Source organism: Pygoscelis adeliae, unplaced genomic scaffold, assembly GCF_000699105.1.
Source record: "Pygoscelis adeliae isolate BGI_AS28 unplaced genomic scaffold, ASM69910v1 Scaffold278, whole genome shotgun sequence".
NCBI lineage: Eukaryota > Metazoa > Chordata > Aves > Sphenisciformes > Spheniscidae > Pygoscelis > Pygoscelis adeliae.
In genome coordinates, this window is record NW_008825411.1 from 1,395,076 (window position 1) to 1,411,720 (window position 16,645).

Sequence of the window (16,645 nt, forward strand, 5' to 3'; positions counted from 1 at the left end):
CACCGTTATGTGGTGATGGAGCCCTGCTCTCCTGGAGATGGCTGAACACCTGCCTGCCCATGGGAAGGAGTGAATGAATTCCTTGTTCTGCTTTGCTTGTGTGCGCGGCTTTTGCTTTACCTGTTAAACTGTCTTTATCTCAACCCACGAGTTTTCTCACTTTTACCCTTCCGATTCTCTCCCCCATCCCACCGTGGGGGGGAGAGAGCGAGCGGCTGGGTGGGGCTGAGCTGCCGGCTGGGGTTAAACCATGACAGTTAGACACAAAGGAAAAAAGCTTAGTAGTCTAGTTTTAACTTTTTCCCCAGTGTGTGGAGCTACTCAAACACACTCACTAGGGTGGAAAAGAATACGATCTCAAGAAAGATTGCAAGGTGGGGTTTTTTGTGTCCTTTTCCTCCCTAGACATAAATAACACTGTGTAGACACTAAAATGCCTAGCAACATGAGGATCTTGATTCTGAGAACCTTTCCTCATGTAAGCACTCTCCACCTCCTCCATTTTTACAGTCCTTCAGGAGTAAAAAAGACTTTCCCTAAGTCTTTTGGGGTCAGAGCCACTGCAAACAAACTTTAAACTAAATTTTTATTTCCTCAAAAAATAGATTTATGGGAGTGCTTTTTACTTCATTCACATTGATCTTTATGTGAGCATCTTCCTATCTCTTTTCAAAGGTACCTTTATGAATTACCAGAGAGTGAGAACTTTTAAATGTGTTTTATGCCTGTCTTTAATGCTTTAGAGACTGTTCTTTACTTCTTATATATGTGTGAAACTCCTTCCCCAAAAAGACGTGAATGCAAGAATCTTAGATGAGTAAGATTACAAGGGAAAGGGGACAAGAAAGATCCTCTGCTGTGGACAGAAAATCCCTGTGTCGGGATCAAGAGGTCCTACTCTGAACGAACAGAGCTGTTCTTCCATTTGTATAAATGTCAGCCAACCACCCCAATAACTCCAGAGAAGTCACTGTTTTCCAGGTAATGAGCAGTCACATTTCAACAAGTCACTGTTTGTACCTCTATTATAAACAAGGTGTCTGATTAATGAGGTAAAGAAATGACTTACTTTGTAGCCTAGCACCTCTGATTCATTCTCCATTGTTTTTACGTGCTCCCAGTTCAAGCAGATTTTGGAATTTGTCAGCTTCCAGGCGATGTTTGCCGGGGGTTGACTTGGTGCTTTGAAAAAAAGACAATGATAATCACAAAATACAACTGAATATTAATTTGCATAGTGTAATTGAACGAGCTGCTGACATGGAAGTACCAAATGCATGGGTGATTCAAATCTAAAAGAGTAAAAAATATTTTCCAGTCCATCATTGCTCTCATATTAGTCAGAATAAAGATCTGTTCATAGCACAAAACCACTTACTGTGAGAAGTCACTTTTGAAATTAGGAAAAGCCTGACAGTGTCTGACAGTTCAAGTTATATTTGATAGATTTTGTTTAAGTAGATAGTTGTTCCTATCTGTATTTTAATGTACTAGAGAATGTTTTGCTGTATGGATTTCAGAAAAAGCTAAAACTAAGAGCAAAATACAAAAGACAAGATTTTCATCAGCCATGAGGACAGGTTACAAAGAGCTACACATTAAAGTCTCCATGTGATCCATCATGAAACATTGTAGATTTTATAAATTCTCAGCACAATAGGCTGAGAGTAGCTTTTCAAAGGCTTTTTATGCCTAAGTGCCAGGACTTTGAAAATTTGCCTACAAGTGACTGAAATCGAATCCTGTGTGAACATGTGAAGTTGAAACTGTGCCTTTGAACTGTGTCTCAGATTTAGAACAACACATTATCTCCTTCTCCACGGTACGTCCTCCCGGACCCTGACTGGGAGGATGGCACTGGGCGTGTTAGAGGAAATAAGGACTTGAACAGAATTTAAAAAAAGGAGGAAGGATTTCGAGAAATATGTTGTGAGTATCCCAGACCTGACTTTAAAACGCTTAACTTCTGGGACCCTTCTTTTTTCCCCTACAGTTCCTATATATTGATGATTAATGTATGTAACTTGGAAGGTACTGTTCATGTGGTAATACTCCACAATTTCTTTTCCCATGGAGGTAGAATAAATTGATAGTGCTTAGTCTCTACAATAATGGCATGCACAGAACATTGTAGGAATCCTGGACAATGAGTAGGAAGACAGAGCTATTACTCTGAAGCCAACAGCTCCTGCTGTAGATGTACATTGTTTATATTCTCTTGACATATTATCTCCACTCATATTGAAAGTGCTTGCATCTTTCAAAGACCAGAGCTTAAAATTTTAATATATGTTTTTAAATATTAAAAGGGTTATTTTTACTTTAATTTTTAAGTGAACCATTAGCACAATCCTGAATTTGACAGAAGATGAAGTCAATGTAAAACAAAAGCAAATTTATTCCTTATATGTCTTGTCACTTGACTGCCATGTCTTTAACTTGTCTTTCATACATATGCACATACAAATATAGAGAATCATTTCCAGACATGAGTCTATTTTTTATTAAGAAATTGCCTGTGAGAAGAGTTCTGTTTGAGTCCTTAAAAAATACCTTCTCTGGCTTTATTTTGATTTATGTTATTTACATTAAATGGTAAGTTTTATCATGAACTCATTTTACAAGTTCGTTCCTGTCTGCCGTTAAGTAATAGCATGGAACAGCACAAGAGCAGAATTGGTGAAAGACAGGAGAAATATTTCCCTTTTTGTGCAAAAGGGCTCATCAGTTTTTTACTGGGAAAACATAGTCCAAGGAAAGTATAAAAAACTGGAATGCTTAAACAGTCATGACATTGGGGCACATGGGTACACAGCAGATTACCAAGATTTCCTTCTTTACGACTATTTTTCCTTAGTGAATATTTACTTCACAGGTTCAATCCTGCAGGATGGTGCTCAGTACTTTCTTATTACCTTGGAGGATGGGCCTATGAAAGCATTGGTTTCATGAAGCTGCTTCTCACAAACAGAATAACATATGTTTTTGCTTCTACAGTTGCAGAAAATTAAAAAAATTAATGACTAAATAGTATTTATATGAATGTATCCCATATGCTACCCTCAGTAGTGCACAGTTTAAAGGTCTCAAAAAAGCACTGTATTTGGAGCATTTAACATTTTTTCTTTTAAAACCCGAACCCGTATTCCCACAAGCAAATCTGTTGTCCGACCTGTGGAACATCTTTCCTGTATTGACTCTGCATCTCTTTTGAAATCTCCTGAAAGCAAGCGGCATGCTGTTGCAATGCAAAAGGAAATCCGTCCTAACAGTTGCTACTCTATAGGAACACAGACACCGGTGGTATCTAATTTTGTAGGTGTACAGAATTACTTTAGCATATAAATAGAATAGGATAAATGAAATAACCTTCCCAGGTCCGATTTAAGTTGATGAGAATTTTGACTTCCATTGAGACAGAACTGAAGCCCAAGCTAAATATTACATTAATGTCTGAAATACCAGAGTCTGAATAACCTTGATGGTGATCACAAAAATATTGTCAGGGAAGAGATTGAGAAGTTTCTCAGTCACAGGTTTTGTTGCTTAATTTTATGGAGAATCTTGGGATCCAGTTTTCTTTGATATTGCAACATTTATCAGACGTGGGTCACGGTAAGCTGAAATGTCACTATCAGACTTGGGAGTTTGCAACATTTGTTGTACGAAATTGAATACTCACGTGATTTTTTAGTGGTGACATTTACCGGGGTGCTAGAGGGCCCCGTCCCTGCAGTGTTGTAAGCTCGAACTGTTGCAAAATACACTGTGTTAGCTTTTAGTCCTGTGATATTTTTGGCTGTTACATTCCCATTGACTCTGACTTTACCAGCTGTGCTTTCCTTGGGATCATCAGTCCAATATAAAACCTGAAAAGCGAGAACAAAGAACAGGCAATTCACTGTTTTCCATCAATTACAGATTTGGCTGGGAAGCAGACACGCTGACAATGAAGATTTCAAGGAACGTAAGATTTTTTGTATTCAAAACCAGCAGGAAATAAAACCAAGCATGAATATTTATAGAGAAGAAATAAAATTTCAGAGACTGAATACTAATTAAGGAAGTAAATGAAATCCTTAACTTTATAGATGTCCAAAGGACAAGGTGAGAAATTTTAAAAGCTTCTTTGGTTTTATGGTTTGAACACATTTGAAGAAAACTTTAAAAGATACAAAGAAATATTTATCTCAGTCATCTAAGTGGTTTTTTAATTATTTTGTATCCTGCCTCTAGTTTTGATTCAGTGACAGCTATTTAGACCTGTTTTGTTTTGGATTTTTTTTCTGCGAGTAATTGATTTAGGAAGGTTTGTGTACTGTACGTGACTCCTATTACCTTCATTTATACATTTGTAATGATAGGACAGAATTTGAAGTATTTCTGAGTTGCTTTACTCTTGGTTTATCCTATCTACAAAAAAAATTGTTTCACTGTGCAAGTGAATGCCCAGGAATCATACCTGAGGTTACTTCGAAGCACCCCAGTTATTGATACAAAAATCTGCTCCCCCCTCCGCTGGAGGGACCTCTGGTCCGTCCTGTGGATGTCAGATGCAGCTGACACTGGGTTTCTGCTCCCGCTGGGTGCTGGAGACCAGAGCGAAGCCAGAAGCAGCACAGCTGTCTGAGTGCCACCGGGGTCTGGCAGCACCCATGCGTCCTCACAGCTCCCCCTGCTCAGACCCTGAAATGTCTGTCCCTGGATCCAGCCCTGGACTTGATGCCGTGACACCAGCAATGCACCCCAGTGCACCGGGCAAAAAAAACTGTCAGTTATTAGTAAATGAGCAGGTGTTCACTACGAATAGGAGCGAGAAACCAAAAGCCTTTCAAATATGCCGCAGCCCAAGCTTTGGAGAGCAATGAAGTGCATTTATCCTGGTTTCTTCTGTAAGCAATGCTATGGGTCATGTGCATGTCCTCAAACTATTAAGTACCCCATCGTGCTCAGACAGCGTTACAGCTGTGTAAGAAGAGGAGGATCAGCTTTGTTTCGTGGAGTCAAGCACAAGTCCTTTTATAGTAGCCATCACAAATGATTAATCTTGAGGTTTTAATTTACATTACAAAAAGTCTGTGACAGGGCTGCAGTCCTGGTCTGTAAATGCTTGTGATTATCTCAGGTGAAATGTTGCTAATGAGAGTCCTGTGAAGAGCTCCATTGTCTGTTAACTTGGAAGCAAAGGAGGAGGAACTAGAATACAAATGTGGCTGGGAAAGGGACATCTGTAAGGTGTCAGACACCCGCACCAGCTGCCTCACCTCGTAGCCCAGCACCCTGCCCGTGTGCCTGTTCCATGCGATGGGCTGCCAGGAGACCTCCACCTCTGCCGCCGAAATGCTCAGCGCCGAAGCCCCCGCTGGTGCTATCTGCGGCTCTGGGTGATGGGAGACAACACAGCTGGTAGAACATTTGTGTTACCAAAAGAGCGTTATGTCAAAACTGAGGGAGATTCAAGAAAAGAGGAAGAGATTTTGGGGGGAAGCAGCAGGCAGAGGCTCAGGAAACCTGGTGTGAATCCCTAGCTTTGCTGCCCGTTTATTCTGGAACATCAGCAAAACCATACTTTTTCAAAATTGGTCATTACCCATAAGCTGGGACAGATTTTCAGAGGAGATCAGCTGCACTGAGTGGTCTGAAAAGCTAGACCCTCTGAGAGCTACGCTTTTGAATGTCTCCTGATTTTCCCAACCCACTCAGTGGGAGCTCCCTGGGGACAAAGAAGTTGAAACATGCTGTCTACTTAAAGTGATTCTGAAAACCTGCCCCTTGCTTTTGTTTACTTCAATTTCCCATCTTCTGCCTCGTGTCTCTTGTCAATCTTCAATGAGCAGCTTTGAGCAGGCTCCTTAGTATCCCTGTAGAGATCTGTCTGATCATATCTGGGACCTATTGATGCGACACAACCATTACTAATAAGAGTAACACGCATTACCGTCTTCTCCTGAGTAGACGATGGATATGGAGCTCAGAGTCCCTTCTCCTTCGTTGTTGTAGACACCAACTTTCACTTCAAAAGGAGAGAGAGGTGTAATGCTTTCATTCCTATAAACATATTTGTTTGCTTCTACTGAAGTCACCACTGCTTTTGTCCAGGTTGTCGAGCCAAGAGGACGAAACATAATGATGTAGCCAAATCCTTCCCCATTTTGTAGTTCTTCTGGAACTGGCTGTAGTGACAAGGCAGTCAGTCAATAAGCATTTGCAAGTACACACTGTTTTAATTGAATCTTCATTCTCTGAGTATATTTTAGTTGTATTGATTTAGTTGACTGTGCCTTAGAGAAGATAATAATGTTTGGTCCATCAGTCAATGTAATATTGAAATAAAAATCAAAATAATAAATCTATTAAGGCAATCAATTTAGAAACAAAAGATCTGATCAGCTCCATTAAAATTATTCTCTTTCAGGCATGAAGTTTTCAAAATTAAAAGCATTTCATTCAGTATAGGTTGTAGCTGATTTTTTTCCCCCAGGGGTATAGGAATGCTAATTTTAAATAAATGATTTTTAAAGAAAAAAAAGAGTTCAGGAAAGGAGCAAATGTATACACAGAAGTGTGTGTCAGCTGTATATTTGCCTACATATAAGTACAGTACTTACATATTTTTGTTAGCACAAGTGAAAGTCTCAAGTGCATGAACCTATTCTTATTTAAGTTTGTTTAGAACAAAAATGTTATTGCAAGTCAACATGGCAAATTAATGTTTCTATTAATAAAATCTCATGTCAAGTTATGTATTAATGACTCGTACTGAACAGGCAATTACATCAACACTGTATCCAGCATGAACTTTTTTGTTTTCTTGGGATAAAAATACTTCTACATTCGCTTCTCAAAGCAAGAGAACATTTATGAAACAAGAAAAGATCAGTAGTACATGGAGGAAGGAAGCGTTTCTCAGCAAAACTTCATTTATTTTAGATGCTTGCATCGAATTAAGGTGCACAGAAAAGCAGCCATGAAAAATGGTGCAAAAAGAGAGAGAAAAACACAGGGGCAGAACCGCAGCCCCTGTGATTGTTCCAGGCTCCAAGCTCCTCTCCTGCAGAGAAACGACTGGGAGCACTAATGGTGTGAGAAGATGGGAGAAAAAAAATCAGGAAGTACATTAGAAGATTTCAGGGCACTTATTTTATTTTTTTCTTCATAAATTCCTTCTAATTCTAATAATAACCCTGGCCTGGCATATATAACAAATGTGTCTTTCCTTAAGTGTTTTACAAACATTAATCCCCCAATACGCCCCCTTCTAGCTCTTTTCCAGTCCTGAGAGAGTTAAGTGTGGGTGATGCTGGTGCACTACGGATTTATAAAAGTTCAAGATACTTTCTAGAGCATTTAATTTGTTTTTGAGGCTTCTGTGACCTCAGATTTAATCAAGATGTTTAGTGAGTTCATCACAGAAAGCTGGAGAGTCGTGTTCAGTGCTGTTAGCTTGGCATAATTAGTATTTCTTCTGACTTTTTCAGAACACACTATGGAGTCCAAAGGGATAATTTGATTGAGATCTCTCAGGTTGTTTTCAATTTTCATGTTCTTCTGCTCCCAAAGAGTAGATCAGTAGAGGAGAAAATGAAACAAAACAGTGAAAGATGCGTATGGAGGAAAATTTAGTTCAGTAAAAGTGAAGTTTCACTCTGTTTGGAGCATGGAGGGGGGAAAGCATTGGCAATATTATTTATCTAGTGGGGATTTTTTAATTTTGACCTCATTTTTTTCCTATCACTTCCCTTCCTCCCCCAAAACGTTGGTTAAATGGCGCAGGTTTTTAGCATACAGGAGAATACAGATAACTCAGCTGATGAATAACATCATTTTTAGTTTAATTTAATTCCTTATTGGAATGAAATGGGAGGCCCTGTCCCAAATTAAGAACTAGACAGAGGACATCTTGTGCATCCTCTGAGGCACTCACACCTGATAGTAAGATACATGGGAAGGCTGCCTGGCCCCTGCCCTCCAGGCTGGGTGCTGCTGACGGCATGGGGTAGCTTCTACTTCAGTCAGATGTCCTCAGAGCCAGGGGAGAGATTTAATTAGGTGAGTCACATTAACTTCATATGTATTTTTCAGTGGCAATGAAAAACCCAGAGGGTGGGAGCTGTGTTTTGGGGAGTTTTTCCATAGGGGCTTGAGCCCCGAGCAAGCACCTGCCCCATCACTGCACGGGCTTTGCAAGATGCTGCCTGCCTTCATCGTGGTGCCCGCGGGGAGGCTGCTGGGTGGCTGGGGAAGGAGGGCTCCTTCCCACACCGCTGCCTTTCCGCTCTCTGAAATGACCTGCGCTCACCCATTGCAACTCGTAGTATGGTATTAACTGTTCTGAAAATGTATCTTCTCTCCTCTCACTGGAGTGCTGGAGAATTAAAGGGCTCATCTCCTTTAACGCATAATAGGATATGTCTTGTCAGCACAGTGTCCCAGAATGAAAAACATGTAAACAAAAGTATGAAAAATGTTAATGCAGAAAATGGCCAAGCAGATTAGTGTGTTAAGCACCTCCTGTACAATGGAGATAAGAGGGTTATACAGACTTCTAAACATCTTTATGACATGCCTCTTAAACTGTTTATTTTTATAAATTGTTTGCTATAACACAGAAAACTTGCTGTATATCTTACGGGCTGTTTTCTCTCCAGATGCAGGGTGAAATCCAGGCTCAGCCAAAGCCAATGACCAAAAGCCTTTGGATTTCAGCAGTGCTGTGATTTCACCCATGGACCCTTCCCCGTTAGACAGCTTCGGCTAACTGAGCTAACGATTACCTCCCATGTGATGACCAGCTCAGAACGGCTCCCTCCTCCTCCGCTGATGTTCGTTGGTGCCACGACAGGAACTGGAGAAGAAAAGACGTTGGTGCTTGCAACTACCCACCACTACTGCCAGGGGTCTTGTCAACTGGATGATTAGAGTTTCTCCTAGCTCACGTGCAGCTACTCTGCCTTTCAACACGTAGAACAGGGACTATGTTATATAACAGTACATTTTAAATGAACTGAAATTATGTTTACACATTTTCAAGTTTGTAAGGCTGAAGCCACAGATGTATTTGATACATGAGTACCCTGGTTCAAAAAATTAATTAAAGAAGATAGTAGCATCAAGTATCTGACATTATTATGCCTCATCAACTAATTGGCAAAATGATGTTCCATTCAGACTGTAGCTGCAACACTACTGATTTACTAATTATGCATTTGTTCAGTAAACATGTTGTTGGAGCAATATATTAATTTTTTTAATTGGCTGTATGCTTTTCTTAGGAAATTCAAAACTCTTAATTTGCTTTTCTCCTTCTCCCAACACTGTAAGTGTCCAAAAGTTCATTGATTTAGAGCTTGATTTCCCCAGCGTTGCTCCAGGTGTATGGCACCATAGGTACAGCATCAAGGCCAAGCAATGTGCTGGTGTTCCAGGCTGAAGGTGCTTCTCATCACTCAAACGGCTCTTGGTGGAGAGGCAGGGAAAATATCAACATTTCTTGCCTCTTGCTCTATATTTCCATAAACATGCCCACCCCATTAGCCTATAAATATTGACAGTTTTGGGGAACTGGTTTGTGATGGATGGAATTTAGACAGACCAGCCTTGTTCTTGTTGTATAGTTTGCTTTAGATCTACTTGCAAGGATGATATCATGTTCTTTTTCAGCTGCTGGAGAAGTATAAAAAAGAGGAGAAGTCTGGAACTGACTGAGACAGAAACCCCCTATAAGAGGGCGTTTGTACTGTTTACCATCTCCAAACCCTCGGTACTATTTTTAGAAATTTCAAGATTGTTTTGTCGTTCTCTTCATTCAGCTCTCACTGTCTGACAATTGGATGTGTTAAGACAGGGCTGAGGACAGGGTCAGAAATAGGCGGGACAGTTATATCTCAGAAGTTTTTTCAGAGATTTTGGCAAGTTTTGCCACGTCTGCCTGCCCTTCCCCATGTCTTCCACCCAGCGTTAGCCCAGCTCTAGTAGAGGCAATAAAGGCAATAGACCTTTAAGTTCACAGAAATTTATGTGAACCCACTACCACTTCTAGATTCAAGTCCACATATAAATCTTTCATCCTCTCTAGAAATGTAGAATTTTCACAATAATTTTGTTGTCCAGTCATAAAAGTGAGTGCAAGTGCAAACGGACAGGCTCTTTTGGAGAGTTTAACATAGCTATTCAATTTTGTCACCCACAATCAATGTCTTTGTGCACATCAGAGGCAAATAATCTAAGACTGAAAAGAACAGCATTAAAGGAAAAAATGACAAAACAGACTTTCAAGCCTAGCGTTTCATGAACCAGTTGATGCTCAGTTAGTTCATGTGTTAAATGTGTTCAGTACTTACTACATTTGCATGGGGAAAAAATTTGCACTACTGCTCAGCAGAGCCTCAACTGGGTCATAGTGGAGAAACATGAAAAGTTACAGCTGAGTGCACCAGCAGAGGCTCAATTAATTCTCAGCTCCATTTTAATGAAATGAACAGTGGCTCATTTGCAACCACAAATCTACTAATGCTCAGATTGCAGCCAGCAAAATAGCTATTATAACAGCGCAGTTCAAATTCACCCTTTCATGGCCAGCCTTTTGCTGTCCACACTGTCATACTGTCTTCAGTTTCCTATTCTGATAAAAAAAATAAAGGTAAGCTGTTACTTCTCGCACAGTGATGTTTTGAGACAGAATGATTTACAGCAGTGAAGGGGTTAAGCAACTAAAACCTGAAGTGAGTCTTTCTATTCCTTTTGTTAAGCTTCAGACAGTGTTACACTGTAAGGAAATCATCTTCCTTGTGCTATTGCCATGATAAATAATATTAATTTTATTGTTTCTTTCTCTTTCTAGCCCTAGCCTTGTGAATCCCTCTAATAAAAAAAAACACTTTAAAAGATGAAAGCTTTTACTGACTGTATAGGTTGTTTTGAATATCACACTTTACAAAGCTCCGTGGTGGCAACAGCAGGAAAGACCTTCTCAAGACTAATTTTGACTTCATGATCAATCATGTAATGGATGGAGAACATATATCTGTGATGCTCTGCTGGGAAATTTAGAAAATCTGGCCTCCTCCTGTCTCCAGCTTTTCTTTAGCCTTCCCTTTTCACATTGCTCCTTATTCCCTGCATGTGAAAGTTTCCTGTGGCTCTTCTGCTGGAGGAAGGGGTCACGTACCACTTGGGCATGCATTCCCCAGACATCTAAGCCCAGGCAGGATCAGTGCATCTTTCCAGGCTGGAGGCTCTCAGGCTTTTCCCTTTGCCCCTTGGCAGCAGCCTGCAATCTGCTTTACTACCACACTGGCCAGGTAGTCCTGACTGCTGATAAGACTCATTTGATATCTCTCTGCACCTGGAAAGCTGACAAAATCTATCAAAATTGGTGTTCTAATGATCAAATAGTTTTTTCTGGCATCAGTACTCAGTATAAGTCCTTGCTTCAACAATAGGAAAAAGAACTTATTAAATTTAAATCAACTGATTTAATACATTTTGAAGTAATTCTGCCTTGGGACAAATATTGTAGGTATTAGGAGAAACAAATTGATCCCCCTTTCTAAGGATATATGTATTTTCTGCTGTATAATGTACACTACTGTATTTTGAGTTCTGTCTTGAAATGCAGCTTGCCAAACTTCAGAGCTTGGTGAATGAGATAAACAGAGAAGTGAAAGTGGATTGTAAAAGCTGCTTTCATTTTACTGCTTTCCATCCTATAAATACTGATTTTATAGGTGGGAGAGAGTTGATAAGCAGGGGGCTGGGAGAAACATAAAACAAACCAAAGGTTTGGGCTTCAAATAAATTGTACCAAACTGAGTAGGTCAAAGGACTGACAGTGTCAGTCATCCAAGAAGAAGTCTTCTTCCTTTGAGGTTCCAAATCCCAGAAGATAAATGAGTAAAAAGGTTAGACAGACAGATAGTAAGGATCCTGTCCTGGAGTCAGTGGAAGCTATTAGTTTCACTGGGCTTTGGATGCTGTAATTTATTTCCTCCAGTTAAAGCCAATATCTCGTCCCCAACGATGCTCAGATACCAAACACACTTTGCAGCAAAGGCATTACATGCTTGTGCTAGGATATGCCACAGAGCTGGCTTTATCATTTTCTGTGTAAGTCCCTGAACGGGGTATAAATGTGGTTATAACTGGAAGAAAACAAATGTTTCTTCCCAATTGCTTGAATGAAAGCGTGTGTTCAGGCATAGGGATTAGATATATTTTGGGACGTATCAAAGGGAGGAAGCATGGGCCACCTCCAGCCTTTATTGCTGGCCCAAGTGATCTCCAAACCAAAGAGCAAAGCGTGTGGTACCTCAATCATGTCCAAGCATCCCTTGCATCGGTAGTGCAGGGCTGCTGTCATGAAGCCATAGCAGCCACAGACTAAAATGCCAGGCAGGTATGTAAGTGACCCTGCAGGAGTGAGTGGCTCTGCTGCAGTGAAATTCTTACACTCGGGACGTGGCAACGTGTCTGTGTGGAAAAAACTGACAGAAACTAGGGACTTACCTGCTGCTTTAGTTTTCAGTAGAGCTGATGGTCTGCTTGGCTCCCCAATTCCGACACTATTGCTGGCAACCACACGAAACTCATACTCAACCCAAGGGCTTAAGTCAACCACTGTTGCCTTGTGAGTCCTACCATTAATGACTTCAGGAACTAAAGGCAAAACAAGCATGTCAATTACAACGTATTTTTGGAGTAATTAATGGTGTATGCAAAAAATACAAGGCAACTCTCAAATTGCTCACCTGTTGAAACTGCCTGCCATCCAACTGAGAAAGGAGTTCTCGTCTGAACACTGTAGATCTGGACTGGACTATTGTTATCTATTCCAGACTTCCAGGATAACACAGCAGTAGTGCTAGAAATATGTTCAACTTTAACATCTTCTGGTGGACCTGGGGGGCCTAATATGATTAGCATTTTAAATGAAGGTATTAGGAAGAGAAGATTCATTGCTGGGTTGGGCAACTCTTACTTTCTCGAGCCAGTGGAATTATTCATGAAGCTGCAGTTTCATAAAAGCAGCACAATCTCTAAATGATGGCTTCAAACCTGTATTACATTTTTCTAATTAATGAGGGGTTTTGAGTCAGGAAAATGAATGTCGTTACGTTACTAACATGAGAAATATAAACCAGGGAATGATTTTTTTTTCTGACAAAGAAAGTTATCCAATGTGCCTTTTGTTGAACTATCCAACATTTTCAGAATTCCTGTTGAATTTAATCAAAACTGAGGTTTAGAAAGAATACAAGATGGTGCATTACACAGCTTTCTGATTTCTGCTAGGGTTCATAGGCAGAACCCTAGCACAACCTAGGGTTCTGCTCCATCACAGCATTTCTCTTGCTGCTGGCAGTAAAAAGATTAGTTAGTTGACCATAGAAAATAATTTTTCATATTATCTCCAAATAGTGGAAAGGAACCAGGTCTCGTTTTTTTCCAGCCTGCACGGTGACCCAGAGATGCCCAGCAAGGAGCCGGTGACAGCAGTCTGCTGGAAGTGGAGGACTTCCCTATGCCCTGCCATATTGACCTGGCTGGCCAGAAAAGTTTACCTTCCAAAGAGGCCATGGCAGAATTGCACGGATCTCCCTGGCTTAGCTGCACACTAGGATCATGCTAGCCAGAATCCCAATCCAGTTTTGGGGCCAAGGGTACAAGATATATAGCATTTCACTATTGAAATGTTGAATTGATATCCTAGGAACCATTTAAACAACAGTGGATGTTAAGAATTTATCTCCAGAAGATATATGTGTCTACATTTAACAGACATACCTCTTACAATTATATCTACTGTTGCAGATTGACTGTCTAAAGTTGTTTGTACCATGCACACATATTTCCCAGAATGATGTAGCTGAATATTTCTTATCATCAAATCCCCAACAGATTCCTGGAGATACAAAGAAAGTAAACTAATCACTCACAACATGCTTTCCATACTGGTCATTTTTATAAATTGCTCAATATTAATAAAAAATTCAGCTTTTAAATTAAAATATTCATAGCTATCATCAGTTTCTTTCATGTGGACATTTTTATTATGGCTTCACAAATAACTCAAGCGCCTTTATGAAATTTAAGAAAGAAAAATAAATGGCTGCAGCCCTTGTAAAGAAACAGTGATTTGCCATGCATATAAATAGCGATGGAAGAATTATGATAATTATTTGTGTTTTCTAAAGACTGTGGCAAACAGTTTCATTAAGCACGAAGGAGTTTAAAAAACTTACTCTTCCAATTCTTTCAAAATGATGTATTCCTCTATTAAAATCAATTGTGTTGCCATTGAATGACCATGTGAACACCACATGAATGGAGGGGTCATGAGACACCTGGCACGGAAGGACTATGCTTTCTCCAACTGTTACATCCATATTAGAAGGTGGAATAGTAATTACAGTCCTTTCTGTGGAAACAAAAAAAAATTCCTTTTTATTAACTTGCTTATAAAAATAGTAGATTTTGAATGAGTTTTGTACCATTTGTGAAATGATTTAAAATTGGCCCAAATGTTCCATAATAAAGAAAATTATCTCTAATACGGTGATGATTTCAGAGCACTCTTACCCGTGTGTAGCCTATTACTTTTGCAGTATCAATACAATGAACACGCTGCGTGCCTCTCAGAGTGAGCGGATGTCAGAGGCAACATGCTAAATTAGTCATATGTTACTTTGTAAAGCCCATAGTCAGCAGGTATGATTTCAGCTCAAAAAGCGCAGAATTAATTATTAAGACTGTTAAAAATATGCCCACGGTTCTTCAAACTTGAAAATCTCTCCTCATAGGAAACTGCAGCAAAAGCAAAATTGCTGTTCAACTCCGCTTACTTCATACATTGAGATCCTTAATCTATATTAACGTTAGAGGTAGTTTACTGCACAGTGTTGCTCATGTTACAGCTTCAAAGAAGATATCTTCACAGACAGAAAAACTATTTATGTAATGTTTTTTAACCCCTTACACTGAGAAACAAACTTGCAGCTTTTATTAAGGGAAGCAGTAGCTCGCTGAAGGGGAAAGAAATAGGTTTATATGGCTCCACTTCTGTTGATATGACTGGCAGATAGATTAGAGAGAACAACCACTTTGTTGTAAGCAATTCCCTTGAATAAAGCTTTTGTGCATGAAAGTGTTACAAAATGGTGAGAATTTAGAGGCACATGAATAAAATGAGAGCAGAATCTATTCAACAATATTAATATTCTCTGAAAATAATGTGAGAGGAGGAGAAGAAAATTTGCACGAGCTGTATTAGTTCAGCGTTCATTCTGGTTTAACCCTATGTGTTAGAAACGTACTTGAAAATTCAGGATTTTGGTTTTACCAAGGCCTTGGTTCCAAAGGGTTCATGCGTGATAGGGCATCCAACCCCTTACCTTCAAACACATTTTCGTTCAGACTGTCACCATCATTGCAGTAACTGATTAATATGTGGGTACAGACAGGCAATATGGGCTGAAACTTGAAGGGCTTCTTCCCGGCACCGGAGCTGCACTGTGTGAGTGACTGTTATGGCAGTGGTCAACTAGAAACAAGATAGATTGTTGCATTTTCTGCTAACCTTTTAAAATAAAACTGGATCCCACTAGTTTCAGTGATATACCTGCTGCAGGCATCAGGTAATGTTTTCCAAGGAAAACAAAGAACTTTTGTCAGATTTTTATTATTATAGACAATTTAGGTGGTTTTTTTCTGGTATCATTAAGAGAGTGTCAGAGGTTCTCATGAGTTAGAGCTCAGACTTGGAACGCGCTTTCTCAGATTTCTCTGCGTACTCTGATTGCTCTTTGCAGCTACGTCAAACTGTCATTGTGGCAGCTCCATCAGTTTGTCTGAAGTCAAGGACTGCAGAAACGTGAAGGCCTCAGATGACTGTCTTGAAGATACTCGAACATTAGGTTAGAGAAATCTCTTCCTCTCCCTGGAAGCAGTGTGTCAGATGCAATAAATTCCAGACGATTCAAGGGCTATATTCTTTGTTGGCACAACTCCACTGATTTCAGCACATGCTGGCAAAGAACTTGGCTCCATAAATCTCAAATGAAGTAATTCCATTGTGAAGTACAGGTAACTTTTATAGAATAATGCTGAAAAATATCTGGGAACTACAGAGAACCTCCACAAAGTTTTCTTTTCTTGCTTTTTCTCCTGTACTTCTTATTCTTACAGCTGAACTAGAACTGTGTGAATTACACTTTAAGGAAAGAAATTCTATTACTTGCCATAATGCTGTATATGTTAAAAGAAGAAAAAAAAAATAATACCCTGGTATACATTAAAAATTGGAAAGTTACTTTCATGATAGTTGGAACTTCTCTTTGCCACTAGCAGTTGGAGAGGCATGATCTGCTGACCTGGTATGGTCCTCCAAACTCATCATCTTTTCCTTCAAAGTCATCCTGTAAGACTCTCTCCTTCCTTAAACCTATAAACTGTGTGCATCTCTACACTGAGCTTTTAAAGCCAATGAAACATGGCATTGAAGAAGCAAGTCTTCCCCTGAACACCACGATCAACCTCAGAGTGGAAATTCTATGTTGCTCTGAAAGTTTATGGTATGCTTTCTTCCAGACTCCACTTGGGTTTTGTCTGCTCTGTCTTTAGCTGTGCAGAAGAGATGTCTCCACACATA

The 16,645-nt window shown here is 39.8% G+C and overlaps 1 protein-coding gene across 1 annotated transcript in view; it reads right to left on the bottom strand.

Moving 5' to 3' along the window:
• The window catches only part of CNTN6 (contactin 6), a 91,800-nt gene that overhangs the window by 3,043 nt on the left and 72,112 nt on the right, over positions 1-16,645 (bottom strand). The window contains exons 11-19 of the mRNA XM_009330625.1: positions 14,241-14,416; positions 13,783-13,900; positions 12,747-12,905; positions 12,505-12,654; positions 8,775-8,845; positions 5,939-6,173; positions 5,265-5,380; positions 3,683-3,869; positions 1,070-1,182 (exon numbers count right to left, since the gene is read on the bottom strand). Coding sequence (XP_009328900.1) covers positions 1,070-1,182; positions 3,683-3,869; positions 5,265-5,380; positions 5,939-6,173; positions 8,775-8,845; positions 12,505-12,654; positions 12,747-12,905; positions 13,783-13,900; positions 14,241-14,416 — 1,325 coding nt within the window. The remainder of the gene's footprint in view (positions 1-1,069; positions 1,183-3,682; positions 3,870-5,264; positions 5,381-5,938; positions 6,174-8,774; positions 8,846-12,504; positions 12,655-12,746; positions 12,906-13,782; positions 13,901-14,240; positions 14,417-16,645) is intronic.